This window comes from Thamnophis sirtalis, unplaced genomic scaffold (assembly GCF_051295495.1).
Source record: "Thamnophis sirtalis isolate CommonGarterSnake01/CBP01778 unplaced genomic scaffold, rThaSir2_p1.2 scaffold_7, whole genome shotgun sequence".
Classification (NCBI taxonomy): Eukaryota; Metazoa; Chordata; class Lepidosauria; order Squamata; family Natricidae; genus Thamnophis; species Thamnophis sirtalis.
Window position 1 is genome coordinate 40175454 of NW_028261387.1, and position 19364 is coordinate 40194817.

At 47.2% G+C, this 19364-nt stretch overlaps 1 protein-coding gene across 1 annotated transcript in view; it reads left to right on the forward strand.

Moving 5' to 3' along the window:
- The window catches only part of KIF2C (kinesin family member 2C), a 33680-nt gene extending 22882 nt beyond the window's left edge, over positions 1-10798 (forward strand). The window contains exons 13-21 of the mRNA XM_014061736.2: positions 132-223; positions 782-924; positions 6205-6409; positions 6597-6707; positions 7141-7208; positions 7775-7883; positions 7972-8079; positions 8297-8420; positions 10683-10798. Coding sequence (XP_013917211.1) covers positions 132-223; positions 782-924; positions 6205-6409; positions 6597-6707; positions 7141-7208; positions 7775-7883; positions 7972-8079; positions 8297-8420; positions 10683-10762 — 1040 coding nt within the window. The 3' untranslated portion in view covers positions 10763-10798. The remainder of the gene's footprint in view (positions 1-131; positions 224-781; positions 925-6204; positions 6410-6596; positions 6708-7140; positions 7209-7774; positions 7884-7971; positions 8080-8296; positions 8421-10682) is intronic.
- The last annotated feature ends 8566 nt before the right edge of the window (positions 10799-19364 follow it).

Consider the following 19364-nt stretch of genomic DNA (forward strand, 5'->3'; position numbering starts at 1 on the left):
AGGGAGAGCTTTTAAATATATGGGGAGTACCATCTCAAGTGAATGAAATTAAATTTTAATTAAAATAAATTTAGGTTTCTCTTGGTCTAACTATGTTTTTTTGAGTATTCTTGTTTTCTTTCTCTTACTAGCACAGGATGTATTCCTCCTTCAGAATCAGCCACGATATAGGGCACAAGGCCTAGACATATATGTGACCTTCTTTGAGATATATAATGGAAAGGTGAGGCCATGTATGTGTTATTCATGAGTGCAAAAAAAGGACTTTATATAAAGTCCTATATAAAGTCCTTTGTATAAAATGTATTGCTGTTAGGGAATTGAAGGGATTGATAGTTCTCTTGGCTTGGATAAATTGGCAAACTCATTTGGAACTTCTGCATATCTTGCTTGCTCTTTGGTCCTCTGGGATTGGGCGGCATACAAATCTATTAAAATTACAAATTACAAATTCCTTCTGTATTAGCCAATGAAATGTGGACTGTTTTTATCACAGTGTTGTTAATTTAGTATAAATAGAGACCTTTCGAACAAATGAATATAATTTTGTCTAACTATAACTGGATATGAAGATCCATGCTCATGCTGGATATTTGAATAACATTATTACACAGGGAATGAATCATTATTATAAGAAAGGAATTAAGATAGCTTTTGGGTTTAACAATACTGTTCAAGCTGCATGTTGCAAAAACATGGGCTCTTAAAGTGCTTCAGTTTGTACATTTCAGTGTCTTCCTTTTAATATTTACTTGAATTAGTTTGTTTTGTCTTATTTCAGTTATTTGATCTTTTAAACAAAAAAGCAAAGCTGCGGGTGCTGGAGGATGGCAAACAACAGATCCAGGTTGTTGGCCTACAAGAAATGCGTGTGAATTGTGCTGAGGATGTTATCCGAATGATTGAAGTAGGAAGCGCCTGCAGGTTAGTTGTTTTTTGGGCCGTGTTTTAGCTTAGCATATATAGTGTTCTCAACATGTCCAGTTCTATTGGGGAGGAGGGAGTATTACATAAGAGACATGGTGGCGCAATGGTTAGAAACCAGTATTGCAGGCTAATTTTGCTGACTGCCAGGAGTTTGAGCCTGATTGGCTGAAGGTTGACTCAGCCTTCCATCTTTCTGAAGTTGGTAAAATGAGGACCCAGATTATTGGGGGACAATATGCTGACTCTGTAAACTGTTTAGAGCGGGCTGTGAAGCAGTATATACCGTATTTTTCGGAGTATAAGACGCACCAAGGTTTTGAAGGGGCAATTTTTTTTAAAAAAAGTAGGTAGGTAGATAGAGAGATAGAGAGGGAGAGAGGGAGAGAGAAATACAGTAGGTAGGTAGGGAGAGAGATAGGGTAGGTAGGTAGGTAGGTAGATAAAGGTGTATATATATAGAGAGAGAAATAGAGAGTGTGTGTGTAGGTAGGTAGGTAGAGGGATAGAGAGAGAGAAATAGAGATAGAGAAATACAGTAGAAAGGTAGGGAGAGAGAGAGAGTAGATAGGTTGGTAGGTAGAGGGATAGAGAGAAATATATAGAGAGAAATACAGTAGATCGGTAGGTGTTTCTGCTGGCACAGAACTTGATCAATGTAATTCTCATCAATCAGTTAAAGGGCTTTCCAAAAGTGGAAAAAGTTTTTTCACTCTGCAAACCTCCCTAAAACGGCCCCTTTTTTCACGAAAACAGGCCTGTTTTTTTCCAAAAAAAGGCATGAATAGCCTTAGGGAGCTTGCAGAGTGCTCCTGGGCGGGTGGAGGGGGGGGGGCAAAAACGGCCCATTTTTCACTCATTTCTGCCTTCCCCAGCCCCAGGAGCTCTCTGAAAGCCTCCATAAGGGTATTCATGGCCATTTTGGTGAAGGGGGCAGGGCTTCGGGAGGCAAAAAATGCTCTATTCAGTGTATAAGACGCACCCAGATTTTCAGCCTCTTTTTTGAAGAAAAAAGGTGTGTCTTATACTCCGAAAAATACGGTAAGTGCTATTGCTATTCTTGCACTTCGTAATTGTAGAGGCTGGGTTTGGCACAATTCTTAGGTTCTATCCTACAGTACAGGTATGTTTTCGTTACAGAATGAAAAGAAACTTTGCTCCAAAGAAACAATCTGCATCAAATTCTATATAAAACATTTTAGCAGTTTTTATACATTTTTAAAAATATAATATTCCAATCATTAGAAAAAACAATTCTGAAAGAAAGATGAAAAAAAATTAAGGAAATTAAAGAAGATAATCAAGAGAAGGCATTTTATCATGAAGGATACAGAAGCGTCACTTTGAATAGCAAAATACCTTTTGTAGTCATTATGCAGATTAGTGACCTTCATGATATGCTAATTTTAATACTTAAACTTGGAAGTGGGGACACTAATTGAAATATGATGTTAGATAAGATGAGTCCAAATTATGAGAAGAAAGATAAAGCATGCAGGACACTCAGTGCATTTTTTTTTATCAGAGATTGATATTATTTGCACTAATAGTACAAGGAAAGTTGTGAAAAAGAAGCTGTATTTCAGTGAATTACTTTAGAACAGTGATGGAGACAAGCCATTGTGGATTCCTGTCCATTTGAATTAAAAATAAGGAGAATGGGAACATTCTTAATGCCTAGAAGATGCTCTGACTGTCTGCCAGACCCAGAAATTGAGAGGACTGCACTTTGACCAGTTAGGACAGTGATGGCGAATCTATGGCACGCACGCTGTTGCCCCAGGTCCGATCTCCATGTCGTTTCTTTCGTGAGCTTCTCTTTCCCTGCAAATGATGAAACAGAAGCTCATGAAAGAAAAAGATCTTACCTCTTACTGCACTGCTGGTGTTGGGATGGCCCAGCTTCCGCTTCCCAACATCCAGCTGGTCTTCGGATGTCTGCTGTGCATGCGTGCAAGTCCACACATGTTTGTGCATGCACATGCACATTCACACATGCACACCTTTCCGTTTGGGCATTTACACATGTGCAGTTTGGGCACTCGATATCTAAAAGGTTCGACATCACTGAGTTAAGACAAGACCCTTCCAACTTTAAAAGGTCCGTGGTACATAAGGCTCCCCTCATTTACGACCTCATACAAGAGGGTAGAGCGGACCTGGCGTGCATTACGGAGACCTGGTTGGGCCAAGAGGGGGGTGTTCCCCTTAGTGAATTATGCCCACCAGGCTTCCGGGCGTTTCACCAGCCGAGAGCCCAGGGCAGGGGGTGGGGTGGCGGTGGTTATTTGGGAAAGTCTCAGACCTCAGGAGGTCACTGTGCCTCAGATAGGCGGGTGTGAGTCCCTTTTTTGTGAAATAGGGCCTTGGAGTTCAGGTGGGCCTTTTTGTTACGTACCTGTCTCCCTGCTACGTTTCATCGGCCCTGCCAGAGCTGCTGGATGTGTTAGCTGGATTGGCGGTTGATTTCCCCAGGCTTATGATCCTGGGGGATTTCAATCTGCTTTCCATTTGCGAGACATCTGAGTCAGCTAGGGAGTTCATGGCTTCCATGACGGCTATGGACCTAACTCAGTTAATTCAAGACCCCACCCATAATGGGGGGGACGCACGCTTGACCTGATTTTTGTCTCTGGGCAGTGGATGAATGATCTAGATTTAGGGGATATTTCTATCCAACCCTTGTCATAGTCAGATCATTTCCTCATCAGGCTTGATTTCCATACTACTACCCCTCACCGCAGGGAGGCGGAACCGACTAGATGGTTCCGCCCCAGGCGCCTGATGGACCCTGAAAGGTTCCTGATGGAGCTTGGGATTTTTCCTGAATCCCTTGCTCACAACTCGACCGAAGCCCTAGTGGAAGCCTGGGATAGGGTGGCCACTGGGGTTTTGGATCGTGTTGTGCCTTTGCGGCCTCTGACCCGGTGTCGATCCCGGGTAGCTCCCTGGTTTACCGAGGAGCTTCGGGAGATTAAACGCCGGAAAAGATGCCTAGAGAGTGGTTGAAGGGCCAGCCGGTCCAAATCTGATCGAACACTAGTAAGAATTCATATTAAATCCTACTTAGTGCCGATAAAATCGGCAAAACAGCAACATTTTCCCGCTCTTATCGTGTCTGCAGATAACTGCCCAGCCGCCCTGTTTAGGGTGACCCACTCCTTACTTAACCAAGGAGCTGGGAAAGACCCCTTGCAGGGTAGGGCTGAAGATTTTGTTCAGTATCTGCAGGATAAAATCGCTCAGATCCGGACAGGCTTGGACTCTGACTGGGTAAATTCAGGCGAGTCGACGGGGATGAATCTTGTGGAGACCATCTGGGATGAGTTTGATCCTGTGACCCCCGAGGTCATGGACAAGGTTATGGGGAGACTCAGTGCTGCCACGTGTGTGCTGGACCCGTGTCCCTCTTGGTTAGTCTCGGCTTCCCGGGAGGTGACATGAGGCTGGCTCCAGGCGATTACCAACGCTTCGTTGAGAGAGTGGTGCTTTCCCACCGCCCTGAAGGAGGTGGTGGTGAGGCCCCTCCTTAAGAAGCCTTCCCTGGACCCAGCTTCTTTAGCCAACTATCGTCCGGTCTCCAACTTTCGCGAAGGTTGTTGAGAATGCAGTAGCACGTCAGCTTCCCCAGTCCCTGGATGAAGCTGTCTACCTGGATCCGTTTCAGTCGGGTTTCAGGCCCGGATACAGCACAGAGACGGCATTGGTCGCATTGGTCGATGATCTCTGGCGGGCCCGGGACAGGGGCTGCTCCTCTGTCCTGGTCCTATTAGACCTCTCTGCGGCTTTCGATACCATCAACCATGGTATCCTACTGCGACAACTCAAGGGGTTGGGAGTGGGGGGAACCGTTTTATGGTGGTTCTCCTCCTACCTGTCGTATTGGTCGCAGTTTGTGTTGACTGGAGGGCAGGGATCGACCCCGAGGTGCGTCACTTGTGGGGTGCCCCAGGGGTCGGTTCTCTCACCCCTCCTGTTCAACATATATATGAAACCACTGGGTGAGATCATCCGTGCTTTTGGGTTACGGTATCATCAATTTGCTGATGATACCCAACTTTTCAACTCTATCCCAAACCACCCAAACGATGCCCTCGACGTGATGTCCCGATGCCTGGAGGCTGTGCGGATCTGGATGGGGAGGAACAGGCTCAAGCTCAATCCCTCCAAGACGGAGTGGCTGTGGTTTCTGTCATCCCGATTTGTGCATCTTGTTCCATCTTTGATGATAGAGAGAGAAATTTTAGCCCCCTGAGAGAGGGCCTGCAATCTGGGCGTCCTCCTGGATACGCGGCTTAGTTTAGAAGAACACCTGACGGCCATGACCAGGGGGGCCTTTTACCAGGTTCGCCTGGTACATCAGTTGCGCCCGTTCCTGGATTGGGATACTCTGTGCACAGTCACTCATGCCCTCGTCCTTTCTCGCCTGGACTACTGTAACGCTCTCTACATCAGGCTGCCCTTGAAGAGCACCCGGAAGCTTCAACTGGTCCAGAATGCGGCTGCGCGGGTTATCATGGGGGCACCTAGGTGCTCCCATGTTACACCCCTTTTAGGCAGCCTGCGCTGGTTGCCGGTTGTCTTCCGGGTGCGATTCAAGGTACTAATTATGACCTTTAAAGCGCTCCATGGCTTAGGCCCAGGATACCTGCGAGACCACCACTGCCACCGGTAGCCTCCCACCGTCCAGTGCGATCCCACAGAGTGGGCTTCCTCAGGGTGCTGTCGGCCAGACAGTGTTGGCTAGCGCCCCCCAGGGGGAGAGCCTTCTCTGTGGGAGCGCCTTCCCTCTGGAATGAACTGCCCCCGGAGCTTTGTATAATCCCCGGCCTCCGGTCTTTCCGATGCGCCCTAAAAAGTTGGCTTTTCCAGCAAGCCAGCCTGGCCTGAACAAAACAAAATAAATTATTGATCACTGTTAATTTTAATTTGAATTTTTTTAAAAAAATGTCAATTTTAATTGGGTTTGGGATATTCTATTTAATTTTTTTTTAACTTTTGTATTATGTGCTTCTTTTAATGTTGTATGCCGCCCTGAGTCTTTGGGAGAAGGATGGCATATAAATCTAATAAACCTAAACCTAAAAGTGAAAATTAAAAATCAATTAAATTCTATATTGGTTGTCCCTTGCCTCTCTGACTGCTGTTTGGCCATAGCATCTGGTTGGTTACACCACAGCATGGTGATAATGATGAAAATATTTTGCTTGATAAGACTAATCAAACCATACTGTCTTCTACTGACATATTATGTAATTAGTAATTCTATTATCATTATAGGACATCTGGACATACATTTGCTAATTCCAGTTCCTCTCGATCACATGCTTGCTTTCAAATTATTCTGCGCAAAAAAGGAAAGCTTCATGGCAAGTTCTCCTTGGTGGATTTAGCTGGCAATGAGAGGGGTGCTGATACCTCTAGTGCCGATCGTCAGACACGGATGGAAGCAGCAGAAATAAACAAAAGCTTGCTGGCACTAAAGGTACAGACTAGAATATAATACTAGCATTGTAGTGTACGACTGGCCTCAGTAAGAGCAAAAGTCCTATTGTCCTGTGGCCTAGATAATGTCAGATCTAAGTGGCCACAATCTTTCTTTGCTACAGGTTGCTTATGGCTCTGAATGCATGGGCAAATTATTATCCTTGCTCCTTTTCCCCACCTTTTAGGAATGTATTCGTGCTTTAGGTCAAAATAAACAACATACACCTTTTCGGGAAAGTAAACTTACTCAGGTGCTGAGGGATTCTTTCATTGGAACAAATTCCAGAACTTGCATGGTAAGTCAGTCCAATTCATCTCACAGGGTTGTTTTGTGGGGAATATAGGAGGAGGAAGAAGTATTAGGTATGTTCACCAGTTTGAGTTACTTACGAAAATAATAAAGGCGAGACAAACATCTTTTTAAAAAGTTGTGTAGGAGGTCTTAAGATCTTAATACAAAACTATTGTGTTGTTTCATCAATCTATATGTATCAATTTACACTTTTGGAAAGGTTTTTTAAACGATGTTAGTCTGGACATATTTGATTGGAAAAGTTATAAGTTTGTGGACCCTAAATTCTGAGTAACTATTCTAAAAAAAAAAATCTACAAAAGTTTAAATGCTTCATTATAAATAAGACCAAGAAAGCAGAGGTGACAGTACAAGCAGATAGATTAGCAGAAGGTAAGAGCTGAGTGCAAGCTGGTAATAATTTTGCTTCCTTTTAGATTGCAATGATTTCCCCAGGCATGAGTTCCTGTGAATATACTCTAAATACCTTGCGATATGCTGATAGGTGAGTGATATCTGCATTTGCAAATCTCATCATATCTTGGGGACAAAATGGGAAAAGAAATTTAGGGTTTTTTTTAAGATTGCCATTTCTAAATTGTTTCAGTTTCTAATGTGGTTCTCTCACATGAACCAATTTAGAAATGGCAAACTCTGTGCTGAGTTTCTAATACAAACAAATTGGGTTTTTTTCCCCCTTGCACAAAAAGCAATCTATCAAAATGTCAAAAATCCCCTTCAATGTAGACATGTCTCAGTAACAACTTAATTTCAGGAAGTACTTGCTGTATCAGCAAAAGAAGAAACAACTGATTATCAGGACCGTTTGTAGTCAAATTTACAAGGGAAGGAAAGCCTAATCCAGTTACTCCTGCATCAGATAGAAATTTTTCATTTTGCTCACTTCATGTTGCCCTACTTGGAAGAAATGGGTGCAGTATGTTTCTTCATATGAAACAAAAGCTGAAGTACTAGTCCTGTGCTTCTTTATCTGTGTTATGTATCAGGATGTTTTGAGTTCTTTATTTCAACAGTTGGACTTGTATTGAAATCCTTCTGCTCTGTTTCCAGAGTGAAGGAACTTCCTAGCAATGGAACAGCTGGCGAGGCACAAAACTGTATGGAAACTGAGTGTGAAGAGTTTGAGATCAGCAGAGAAGAATCAGACCATATTCTTGAAGTATGTATATGCATAGCTTAAGACCAATTTAATTAGGTAAAACAGGACTTGGTGCAAGTGTGCTAATATTTTTCCTTGTGAATAACAGCTTTCTGAAGATGAGCTGTCTCCTCATCTGTCCAGTTTTCGTGATGCTCTCACCCGGATTAGTGAATTGGAAGAGAAAGCAGTAGAGGAACTTAAGGAAATCAGGGAGGTATAGCAAGTTTCTGTTTTCTAAAGTGACCAATATTTTGAGGTATTATGCTGTAGATAATGAAATTATGCTTATGTCTGTGAACAGATGCTTATCAACAAGAAAACCTCACATATTCTTGCTAATTTGGCAGATATTTTCATTGATTTTTGTCAATTCAGTAAATTTGTTTTATCTCACAAAGCCCTCCCAATTTTCTTATAAATTCTGCATTCAGAAAATGAACGACTGTAACTATCTCCTGGACATTGCGGAACAACCAGATTATGACCTAGAGGCCTTTGTGTACCAAACCCAATGCTTCATAAATGAAGAATCCAAAAAGTTCCTCAGTCTGAAAGGTACAAATATTGCATTTACATTCATCTTGCTTTATTAATTTAGCTTTACTACTAAGTTTTGCAAATTGCATTCTAAACCCTGTAGAATAATTTGTGACTGATTCTTCAGGACTCTATGGACCACAAAATGCCAGGACCCCCGTTCTCCACCTTCTCCCAGAGTCCATTCAAACCTATGCCCGATGGACATTTTCTAACTATGTCATCCTCTGCTGTTCCCTTCTTTTGCCTTCAATCTTTCCCAACATCAGGTCTTTCACAGTGAGTCCTCAAAGTATTTGAGCTTCAGTATCTGACCTTCCAAAGAACAGTCGGAGTTAATTTTCTTTAGGATTATGGAATAATGCAGAGATGCAATTTCTATAGAGCAGAGGTGTCAAACTTGCATTACGTCATCACATATTGCGACTTCCCCCTTCACTAAAATGGAGGTGGGTATGGTCAGCACTTGGTGCATCCAGCCTGCAGGCCGTGAGTTTGACAACCCTTCTATAGACAAATTAGCTCTTGTAATTACAGATTGGGAAAGAGGGAGTACCCTCAGGTTTTCTGGGAAAGTAAGGAGAGCATATTTTTTCTTCTGCTTTACCAAGAGAATGTGCCCATCAGAAATTTCCTACCTAGGCTGAGTGTGACACAGTACAAGGCAGACAGAAACTTTCCAGCACAATGAATACAAGGGAAGATAGTTTTTTGTGATATCATTGTTACTTTCCCCCTTTTTTAAAGAATATAATCAGATTTATCCTGGGGGTTCTATTGAGCATGGCTCTTGAATTAGTCTTCAGTTTCCAATTTAGGAAATGGAAGATCTGGAAGCTGCTATTCTCCTTTGTTTCAACATTTGCAGTTAAGGCAGAGACTTTGTAAGATCTATAATGCCTGGGAGATATTCTGCTACTCCCTGTAGTTCAAAATAGGATGGGCACATGGCATTGAATCTCCCTTTTTAATGCATGCAGAAATCTTGGTGCTGAATCTCATCCTATGCTGTTGAGAAACAATTTCTATTATTCCCCTTTTGGTGGGAGGTAGAAAATAGCTTTATAAGCCTTCTTATAAAGCAGGTCCTGAGGCAGTCCTCTGTTGTCCTTGACTCTTACACTCTCCCAACCAGAACACTGAGCTGATGCTCTTGCATGAACAGTAGGAAAAGTATCAGGCTATGATGGTCCAGAAATTATTTTATGTGTTTAAAAGTAGCTCTTATGGAGAATCTTGAAATGGCTTGAGTAAAAAGACTATTTTCAAGATAGGCATAGGATCAACAGATATAAGAATGAAAGATAGAATTGATAATAAAAGTGATGGCCTTCTGCCAAACTTAGGGAAGAAGTTAAGTTATCATGAAATGAAAGAAGAGTTTTAAATTGGAAAGAATACTGAGCTTCATCTGTATATTAACTGCCCTGCATGCAAGGTGCAGCTGACTTTACCCCCCTCCCCCTCATTACAAAAGATAAACTGGGTATAAAATGAGGACCCAGATTCTTGGAAGTAATATGCTGATTCTGTTAACCATTTAGAGAGTGCTGTATCACTATGAAGCAGTATATAAATCAAATTCTATTGCTATTGTTATCTAACACCTGAAAAAGTAGAAGCAATTAAAATATTTTCCCCCATAAACTAATGAGAAACCTCATGCTGCAGTGCCCGTGAGAGTCATTCTAGCACAGAGGTGCACTCTATTTCAGATGTATAGGGAAGACCAGCATTCTCATTTCCATTTGTCCCAGTCAAATTACCATATTTTTCAGAGTATAAGACGTACTCTTTTCCCTCAAAAAAGAGTCTGAAAATCTGGATGATGAATATAGCATTTTTTGCCTCTCGAAACTCCGCACCTTCACCAAAATGGCCATGCATACCTTTTAGAAGGCGTTCAAAGAGCTCCTGGGGGCTGGGGAGGGCAGAAATGAGCGCAAAACGGCCCATTTTTTGCCCCAGTCCCCAGCAGCACTCTATAAGCTTCCTAAAGGCTATTCATGCCCTTTTTTGGGGGGGGGAAACGGGCTGTTTTTGGGAGATTTGCAAAAGTGCAAAACCTTTTTTCCCCCCTTTTTAAAACCTTGCTGCATCTTATACTCTGGTGCATCTTATACTCCGAAAAATACAGTAATGTTTCAATTTAATGAAACTCCATGTGGGCCACATGGGGGATTATTATTATTAATAGAAAGGAAGCAGCTTTTTCTGAATTTCCTTACAATATGGACTTCACTTTGACTTGCCTGTTTTCTCCTTTTTCACTTTCCATAGAGACTCTAGACGAACTAACGCTAGCCATGCAAATGGAAGAACAAGCCAGCAAGCACCTGAATCAACGTCACCTTCAATAACTGCCCACCTGTTAAATGAACCTTTGCCTCCCTTTATTTGTCTGTCACTTATTTGGTTGGCAATTAATGCATTTTAAAAGCAAACAGATGATCCAGCCTATTTGCTTTGAGTGGGTCTTTTAAACCTGATGCAGGAAACGGACAGCTTGCGGACAAAATTTCTAGGACTCCCCCCCCCCCGCCATTATAGTACTGAAAGCTGCATGGGGGGGCTTATTAGTGTTACATGTTAAGCGTGTGCATATTTCTAGTGTATGTAGACTCTTTGACTAAATATTTTATATGTTGCCACTAAGTGCAAACCAGTGGCTCTTAAACTGGATTTGCTGTTCTTAAGAAGTGAGTGAAACTGTTAATAAATTTTTCTGAATTCATTAACTTCTGCCTTGCAAAGCACTACAGCATTTTCTTTAGATCTCTACTTTGTTCTGATCTTTTCACTTTGAGTGAAGAATCCAATTGGATGAGTAGATGGAGTTGTGCTACTGGATGACACATTTCTTTTTAAATAGGCAAATTTTGCTGTTCTCCAGTACGCTGCTTGGAGAGTCCAAGCGTGGGTTAACACAACCTATCTGCCCTTGGACTGAGTAATGTTTTTCTTGACCACGCCTCCCTTTGCCTCTCTATGTTCAATTTAAAAACTCAGTACGCCCGTTGGGACAGTTTTGGGAGTGCTCCAGTCCAAGAACAGATAGGCTGGGGTTCCCAAATCCAAAGTGACCATCTTTCTTCTCTACTTGTCTACAAGAGTATTTGTAAAGGTTTGATTATTATCGCTGAGAGGGTTCCCGGGCCAGCCCTGTCATCCGCTGGTCGCAAGTGGCTCGGCGTGGGAACTGCTTGTCCAGCTGCCGCTGGCGAGCAAAGGGGGGTAGGGAGGGCACAGATGCCTGTTCTAGGTCCTCCTGACCGCCTTTCTACCTGGGCTTCGTGGGCGTTTGCTGCTGGCTGCGGTGGTTCTCTAATCTGCCCGGCAACAGCGGCGACCGTTACAGCTGCTTCGCACGCTTTTCCCTGAGTGACGGCGGAATTGGTGGGAGGCGGCTGCGCGTGCACCGGCCGCCATTTTGAGTCGTCTGAGGTATCGTTGCCGCGTGTGGAGGTTCTGGAGCTCCGAGAGAGCGAAGATCAGAGAAGCGCACCAGGGAAAGGACATTCTACCTCTCAGCCGCAGAATGCCGCCGGGGGTGTGGGGCTAGTCCGGGGCGCCGGCTAGCCTTCCCTCCTCAGCTAAGTCTCGGGGCTCCAAGGGTGGTGGAAGGACTCCGTCCAACAGGCGGCCCTTCCCTCCTGAAGTCTCTGCAAGCGTGCTTGAGCCGGCTGGCCAGCATGGCTGCCCATCCAGCTCATAATTGCCTTCCCAGACCCTGACTCGTGATCCAGTGCAGCATGGCTGAGGAATGCAGGGAGGCACAGGAGGAGCAGGCAGGGCCCTCCAGCAAATGTAGCAGAATGGATCCCTTGGCAAAAAAGGGAATAAGGGCACCAGTAGCAAGTCACCCCCAGGGACTGCAGGACTTCCAGAGGAGACCAGGGAGGCATCTCGTCCCCATAAGGCGGCAGAGCCTCTAGCCCCTCCTCACCACAGGGATCATTCCCCCTCAGATCAGGGGGATCAATTACCTTACCGATCAATTAACTCGCTGCGACCGGATGGGTGGAAAATCGCACGAAATGCCCCAAAGAAAACGTGGATATCCCAAGTGGCTCACGATCTTCAACCACTCCATTTCTCGATAACCGATGCCCAACAAGCCGCCCTAAATCGGAATCAATAGCGTGCTGTAATCCGTGACGTCCTGCCCCTGGCCTTCACAATGCAACGGTCACTGCCTTATGGACGTTGACATTTATGAAGATTAAGTCTAAGTCCAAGGGATCAATTTCCAAGGGGCAGTAGGTCTCTCTCTGTGGAGGACTATGGGTCCAGAGATCCCTCACCAGAGGCCTCCTGGGGCTATCCTGATTCGCCCAGCTCTTCTATCAGGGAAGATCGGGACTCCTTCCAGGGCATCCTGCCCAAGGAAGGGGATTCCAGCTCAGGCAGGGCTAGGCGCCACCGGCACACCAGCAAACATCGCCTGAGGGAGGGCAAGAGCCCAGCACTGTCAGCTAAAATCAGGGAGGTGATCTCTCTAGCCATCTCCCAGGGTATTGCGGAGGGCATCAAACGAAGAGACTCTCGGAAATCAAGGGCTCCCAAGACCAAACATCAGGCTAAGGCCTCCACCTCTAAGGAGCAGGCCTCTTCTCCCACTTCATCTGAATCTGAACCCTCTAGCTTGGAGGAATAAGGGGCTGAGGGATTCGTTCTTTCAGAGGACGAAGTCCTCCCTCCGGACAAGCCGGCCTTCACTGGCCTTTTTAAGCCGTCCTTGTTCAAATCTATACTGCACAAGGCTATGACGGTGACTGAGATAGGCTCCATCCCCAAAACTGATTCTTCTCGGGTATCTGCTTCATCCAAAGACCATAAACATGGACTATTCAAGGAAGCGGTTCCCGCCCAGGAACTTATTCCTGTACCTGACCTCTTTATGGATGTGGTCCAGCGTCAATGGGTCCAGTCAGGCACCCTGACCAACCCTAGTGGTGGGGATAAAGCCCTTTATTCTGTGGATGCAAAAATGGAAGACATTTTGAAACTTCCAGAAGTGGATGCCCCAGTAGTGTCCTTAACATCCAATTCCAACTTATCAGCTGACCTTCTGGAAGGCCTAAAGGCCGAGGATAAAAGGTCGGAGGTGTGCCATAAAACCCACATGGCGTCTGCCTGGCCTCATTTTTCACCAGAGCATCCCTGTTCTGGCTGAGACAACTCAGGTCCAAGCCTCCCCCCCAGGAAGTCCAGGTGGCGCCACGAGCTCACCAAGATTATTACAGCCATTGAATATTCAGTGGATGCTTCGCTGAATGCAGCGAAGTTTGCCTCCAGGGCTCTAGCTTCCAATATCATTTCTCGCCGCCTCCTGTGGCTTCGGCACTGGCAGGCCGAGATGAAAGCCAAATGGAAGTTGGCCTCTGCTCCCTTCAAGGGAGGACAGCTGTTTGGGGAGGCCCTGGAAAAGTTTGTCATCAAAACCAATGGAAGGTCCTCCCGGCCACCTTAAAAAGGAACGAACGTAGGGGCTCTGGTTCCTTTTGTAAGCAGCCCTTCCAGAACCAGGAGGCCGGTCAAGCAGCCTCTTCATCCTCCTACCAGAGACCTTTCCAGCAAGGGGGTGATAGACACCAAGATAGGTCCCGTAGCAGGCAACCACAGTCTTCCTTTCGGAAGCCATTTCGCGGGGGCAGCAGCAACAACAACAACTCCCGCCCATTTCACAGGGGGAAGTGACCATCACTGGGTCCCTCCCATAGGGGGTCAGCTGCAGCTGTATGGCGACAGGTGGGAGGAGATAACCTCGGACAGGTGGGTCCTCAATACCATCAGGAAGGGCCTTGTCCTAGAATTTCTGACCTTCCCCCAGAGGAAGTTCATCCATTGTCCCACTTCCAGGAACCCAGTAAAGAGGGAGCTCATGCAAGTGGAGATACTCCATCTTCTCCAGATAGAGGCCATAGAACCTGTTCCAAGGGACCAGGAGGGGCGGGGCTTCTATTCCATCGTGTTCCTGGTCCCGAAGAGCTCAGGGGGGGTGGAGGGCCATCTTGGACCTCAAAAGCCTGAATCAGCATCTGGCTTACAAGAGGTTCAAGATGCAATCCATCCATTCCATCCTGGATTGCGTGAGGAAAGGAGATCTATTGACCTCGATAGATCTGAAAGAGGCCTACCTGCATGTCCCCATCCATGCTTCCCACAGGAGGTTCCTGAGGTTCTGTTCCGAAGGGAAGTACTACCAGTACAAGGCTCTCCCCTTTGGGCTATCGTCAGAGCCCAGAACATTTACCAAGATCCTGGCGGTGGTAGCGGCCCATCTCCGCAACCATCCTGTCCGTCTTAGAATGTTATTTGGACGATATAATTAGTCATTCTGTCACACCAGAGCAGGCTCAACGCGATGTCATGCTGACCGTTCGGACGCTGCAACAACATAGCTTTTCTGTCAACATGGAGAAGAGCCAGTTCTGCCCATCCACTCACATACAGCATCTGGGTGCAGTCATCAATTCCAACTCCTGCCAGGTATTCCTCTCCCCAGACCGCCTGACTAACCTGAAGAGCAGAGTGAAGCGCTGCCGTCAGTCCAGGTCTGTGCCGATCGTCCAGCTGTCCCAGCTCTTGGGGATCATGATATCCAGTCTGAAGGTGGTTCCCTGGGCCTGTCTGCATGCCAGGGAACTGAAATGGTTTCTCCTTCCAATGCAGAGAGCGAAAATCAGCAATTCCCACAGGTACGTACACCTCCCACGGAAGGTGACCCGATCCCTGGCCTCGTGGAGGTCCAAGGCGATCGTGAAAGGCTGTCTGTTCAAAGAGCAAGAAAGGGTTGTTGTGACCACAGACGCCAGCCTTCTGGGGTGGGGCGCCCACTGTCAGGGTCAACTTGCCCAGGGCCAGTGGTCTCAGAGGGAGGCTGCCCACAGCATCAACTAGCTAGAACTGAGGGCAGCCCAACTCGCGCTTCGCCGATTTGCAGGGCTGATAGCGGGAAGTCATGTACTGTTAATGACAATGTCGCAACAAAAGCCCATATAAACAGGCAGGGAGGTACCCATTTACCCATGCTTGAGGCAGAGGCTCTGGGCAGGTGTGCGGAGTGACATCTGGCTTCTCTCAGAGCACATTGCATCTCCGGAACCAGCAACCGGGAGGCAGACTGGCTGAGCCGACAGCGCATCGATCACTCGGAGTGGCGTCTACATCTGGACCTGTTCCAGCAGATCGTGAGATTTGGCAAACCACAAGTAGACCTCTTTGCCACACATTCCAACACACAACTGCCATGATTCTTCAGCTGTTACCAATCACCGTTGGCGGAAGAGACAAACGCACTAAGGTGTGAGTGGCCCCGGGAACTCTTATACGCATTCCCTCCTCTGCCCCTCATTCCTCAGGTAGTGGCCAAGATCCTGACCGAACAGGCAGAAGTTCTTCTGGTGGCACCATTCTGGCCCAGGAGGTCCTGGTACGCAGACCTTGTCAGTCTCCGTTTAGAGACCGTGGCGAATTCTTCAGGATCAAGTCTCCCTCAGCCAGGGCACCGTCAGTCATCCAGACCCCCAGTGGCTACAACTAGCCGTCTGGCACTTGAGGGGGACCTCCTGAGGAAACATCTCTGACAAGGTCATACGAACAATACAAGCGTCCAGGAGACCCTCCACTACCAGGATATATGATGCGACCTGGGCTGCCTTTTCATTGTGGTGCAAGGCTAGAGACATTGTTGATTTTTCTGCCTCAGTCCCTCAGACCCTGGACGTCCTTCAGGAGGTCTGGATAAAGGTCTGGCACCCAGTACTCTCAGGCGTCAGGTCGCAGCACAATCGACCATTCTGGCCAGGGGCTCGTCTCGCTCTCTGAGCCAGCACCCTCAAATTAAGAGCTTTCTGAAGGGCGCAGCAAACATCAGTCCACCGACGGTCCACCGTTACCCGTCCTGGGACCTCCCATTTGTCTTAAGGGCTCTGACGGGTCCTTCATTTGAGCCTCTGTGTACGTCTAGTCTGCGCCACCTAACCATCAAGACTGCCTTTCTGGTGGCTATCACTTCTGCACGCAGGGTGTCCAAACTGGCGGCTCTCTCAGTCAGGGAGGACTTGTGCATGATCCCCCCCGACAGGGTTATATTGAGACTCGATCCTTCATTTACCCCTAAAATTAACTCTCTGTTCCATAGATCTCAAGAGATTATATTGCCTAACTTTTGTCCTAAACCTTCTCACCCTAGAGAGCGTGAATGGCATAAGTTTAGGTTAGGTTTAGGTTTATTGGCTTTGTATGCTGCCCACTCCCGAAGGACTCCGGGCGGCTCACAATAAACAGAGGAGGGAATAAATAAGACAATACAAACAAACAATTTTAAAATCCACAACAGTCACAATTAAGACGGGGCTGGGTGCTTTAACAGCCCCCAGCCTGCCGGAACAGCTAGGACTTAGTAGCTTTATGGAAGGCCGGGAGGGTAGTAAGGGTCCGGATCTCCACGGGGAGCTCGTTCCAGAGGGCCGGAGCAGCAACAGAGAAGGCTCTCCCCCGGGGGGTCGCCAGCCAGCAATGGCTGGCAGATGGAACCCAGAGAAGGCCAAGCCTGTGCGATCGAATTGGTCTTTGGGAGGTAATTGGCAGGAGGCGGTCTCAGGTCCCCAGGTCCGATGCCATGTAGGGCTTTATAAGTAACAACTAGCACCTTGAAGCGAGTCCGGAGACCAATGGGCAGCCAGTGCAGCTCGCGGAGGATAGGTGTGACGTGGGTGTACCTAAGTGCACCCACAATCGCTCGCACGGCTGCATTCTGGACTAGCTGAAGTCTTCAAACACTTTTCAAGGGCAGCCCCATGTAAAGCGCATTATAGTAGTCCAGTCTTGAGGTCACAAGGGCGTGAATGACTATCTGAAGTGCCTCCCAGTCCAGATAGGGTCGCAATTGGTGCACCAGGTGAACCTGGGCAAAGACCCCCCTGGTCACAGCCGATAACTGGTGATCTAAAGTCAGCTGTGGATCCAGGAGGACTCCCAAATTGCGAACCCTCTCTGAGGGGTGTATAATTTCACCCCCCAGACTGAGAGATGGAATAATTAGCCAATCTTTGGGAGGGAACATCAATAGCCATTCGGTCTTGTCGGGATTGAGTGCAAGCTTGTTCGTTCCCATCCAGACCCTGACAGCCTCCAGGCACTGGCCCATCACTTCTACTGCTTCACTGAGTTGGCACGGGGCGGACAGATACAATTGTGTATTGTCCGCGTATTGGTGGTATTTAATCCCGTGCCGCTGTATGATCTCACCCAGATGTTAAATAGGAGGGGGGACAGGACCGAGCCCTGCGGCACCCCATAATTGAGGGGCCTCGGGGTCGACCTCTGTCCTCCGACCAACACCGACTGCGACCTGTCCGAGAAGTAGGAGGAGAACCACCGAAGAACAGTGCCTCCCACTCCCACCTCTCGTAACCGTCTCAGAAGGATACCATGGTCAATGGTATCGAAGGCCGCTGAGAGGTCAAGGAGCACTAGGATAGAGGACTGACCCCTATCCCTGGCTCGCCAGAGATCGATCAGCGTGACCAAAGCAGTTTCCGTGCTGTAGCCAGGCCTGAAACCAGACTGAAAGGGATCCAGATAATCGGTTTCATCCAAGGACCGTCGGAGTTGAGAGGCCACCACTTTCTCAACAACCTTCCCTACGAAGGGGAGGTTGGAGACCGGACGACAGTTGCTCGAAATGGCTGGGTCCAGAGACGGTTTCTTCAGGAGGGGTCTCACCACCGTATTCTTTAAGAGGAGCGGGAAGGATCCCTCCCGGAGAGAGGTGTTAATTATTGTCTGTATCCAGCCCCGTGTTACCTCCCTGCTGGTCGAAACCAGCCAGGAAGGGCACGGGTCCAGTATACAAGTGGAGGCGCTCACCGCTCCCATGGCCTTGTCCACTTCCTCAGGCATGACAAGTTGAAACTCAATCCATAAACTCCGCTCAAGACCTTCCCCCGGTACCTCGGCTGGTACCGTGCAATTGGAGTCCAGGTCTGTCCGAATCCGAGCGACTTTATCCGTTAAATACTGAACAAATTCCTTAGCTCTACCTTGCAAAGGTTCATCCCTGTCCCTCCCTTTCAGGAGGGAGCGGGTTATCCTAAACAAGATGGCTGGGCGCGATTCAGCGGACGCAATAAGAGCGGCAAAATGCGAACATTTCGTATTGCGATAAGATAGGCTCTGATATAGGCTCTCATCAGTGCTCGGTCTGACTCAGACTTATTGGCCCTCCAGTGGCGCTGTAGACGTCTCTTTTGGCGCTTCATCAAGAGCCAAGGTGGCGCAGTGGTTAAATGCAGCACTGCAGGCTACTGCTAGATCAGCAGGTCAGCGGTTCAAATCTCACCGGCTCAGGGTTGACTCAGCCTTCCATCCTTCCGAGGTGATTTGATTTGATTTTGATTTGATTTTATTGGAAATTTATATGCCGCCCTTTTCCCTGAGGGGACTCAGGGCGGCTTACAACAATAAGGGAAGGGAGTGCGAGACAAGACTTAAAAAGAAAAGAATCGTGATTAAAAGAAAATTAATCGTAAAAACACAACATTCACTCAACATTCGGGCGGGGTTAGAGTAATCCTATCCCCAGGCCTGACGGGATAGCCAGTTCTTAAGGGCTGTGCGGAAGGCCTGGACTGTGGTGAGGGTACGGATCTCCACGGGGAGGTTGTTCCATAATGTCGGAGCTGCAACTGAGAAGGCTCTCCTCCGCGTAGTCGCCAGTCGGCACTGGCTGGCGGATGGAATTCGGAGGAGGCCTACTCTGTGCGATCTGATGGGACGCAGGGAGGTAATTGGCAGGAGGCGGTCTCTCAAATAGTCAGATCCACTACCATGGAGCGCTTTATAGGTGGTAAGTAAGACCTTGAAGTGCACCCGACGATCAACAGGTAGCCAGCGCAGCTCACGGAGGATTGGTGTTATATGGGCGAACCGTGGTGCGCCCATGATCACTCGCGC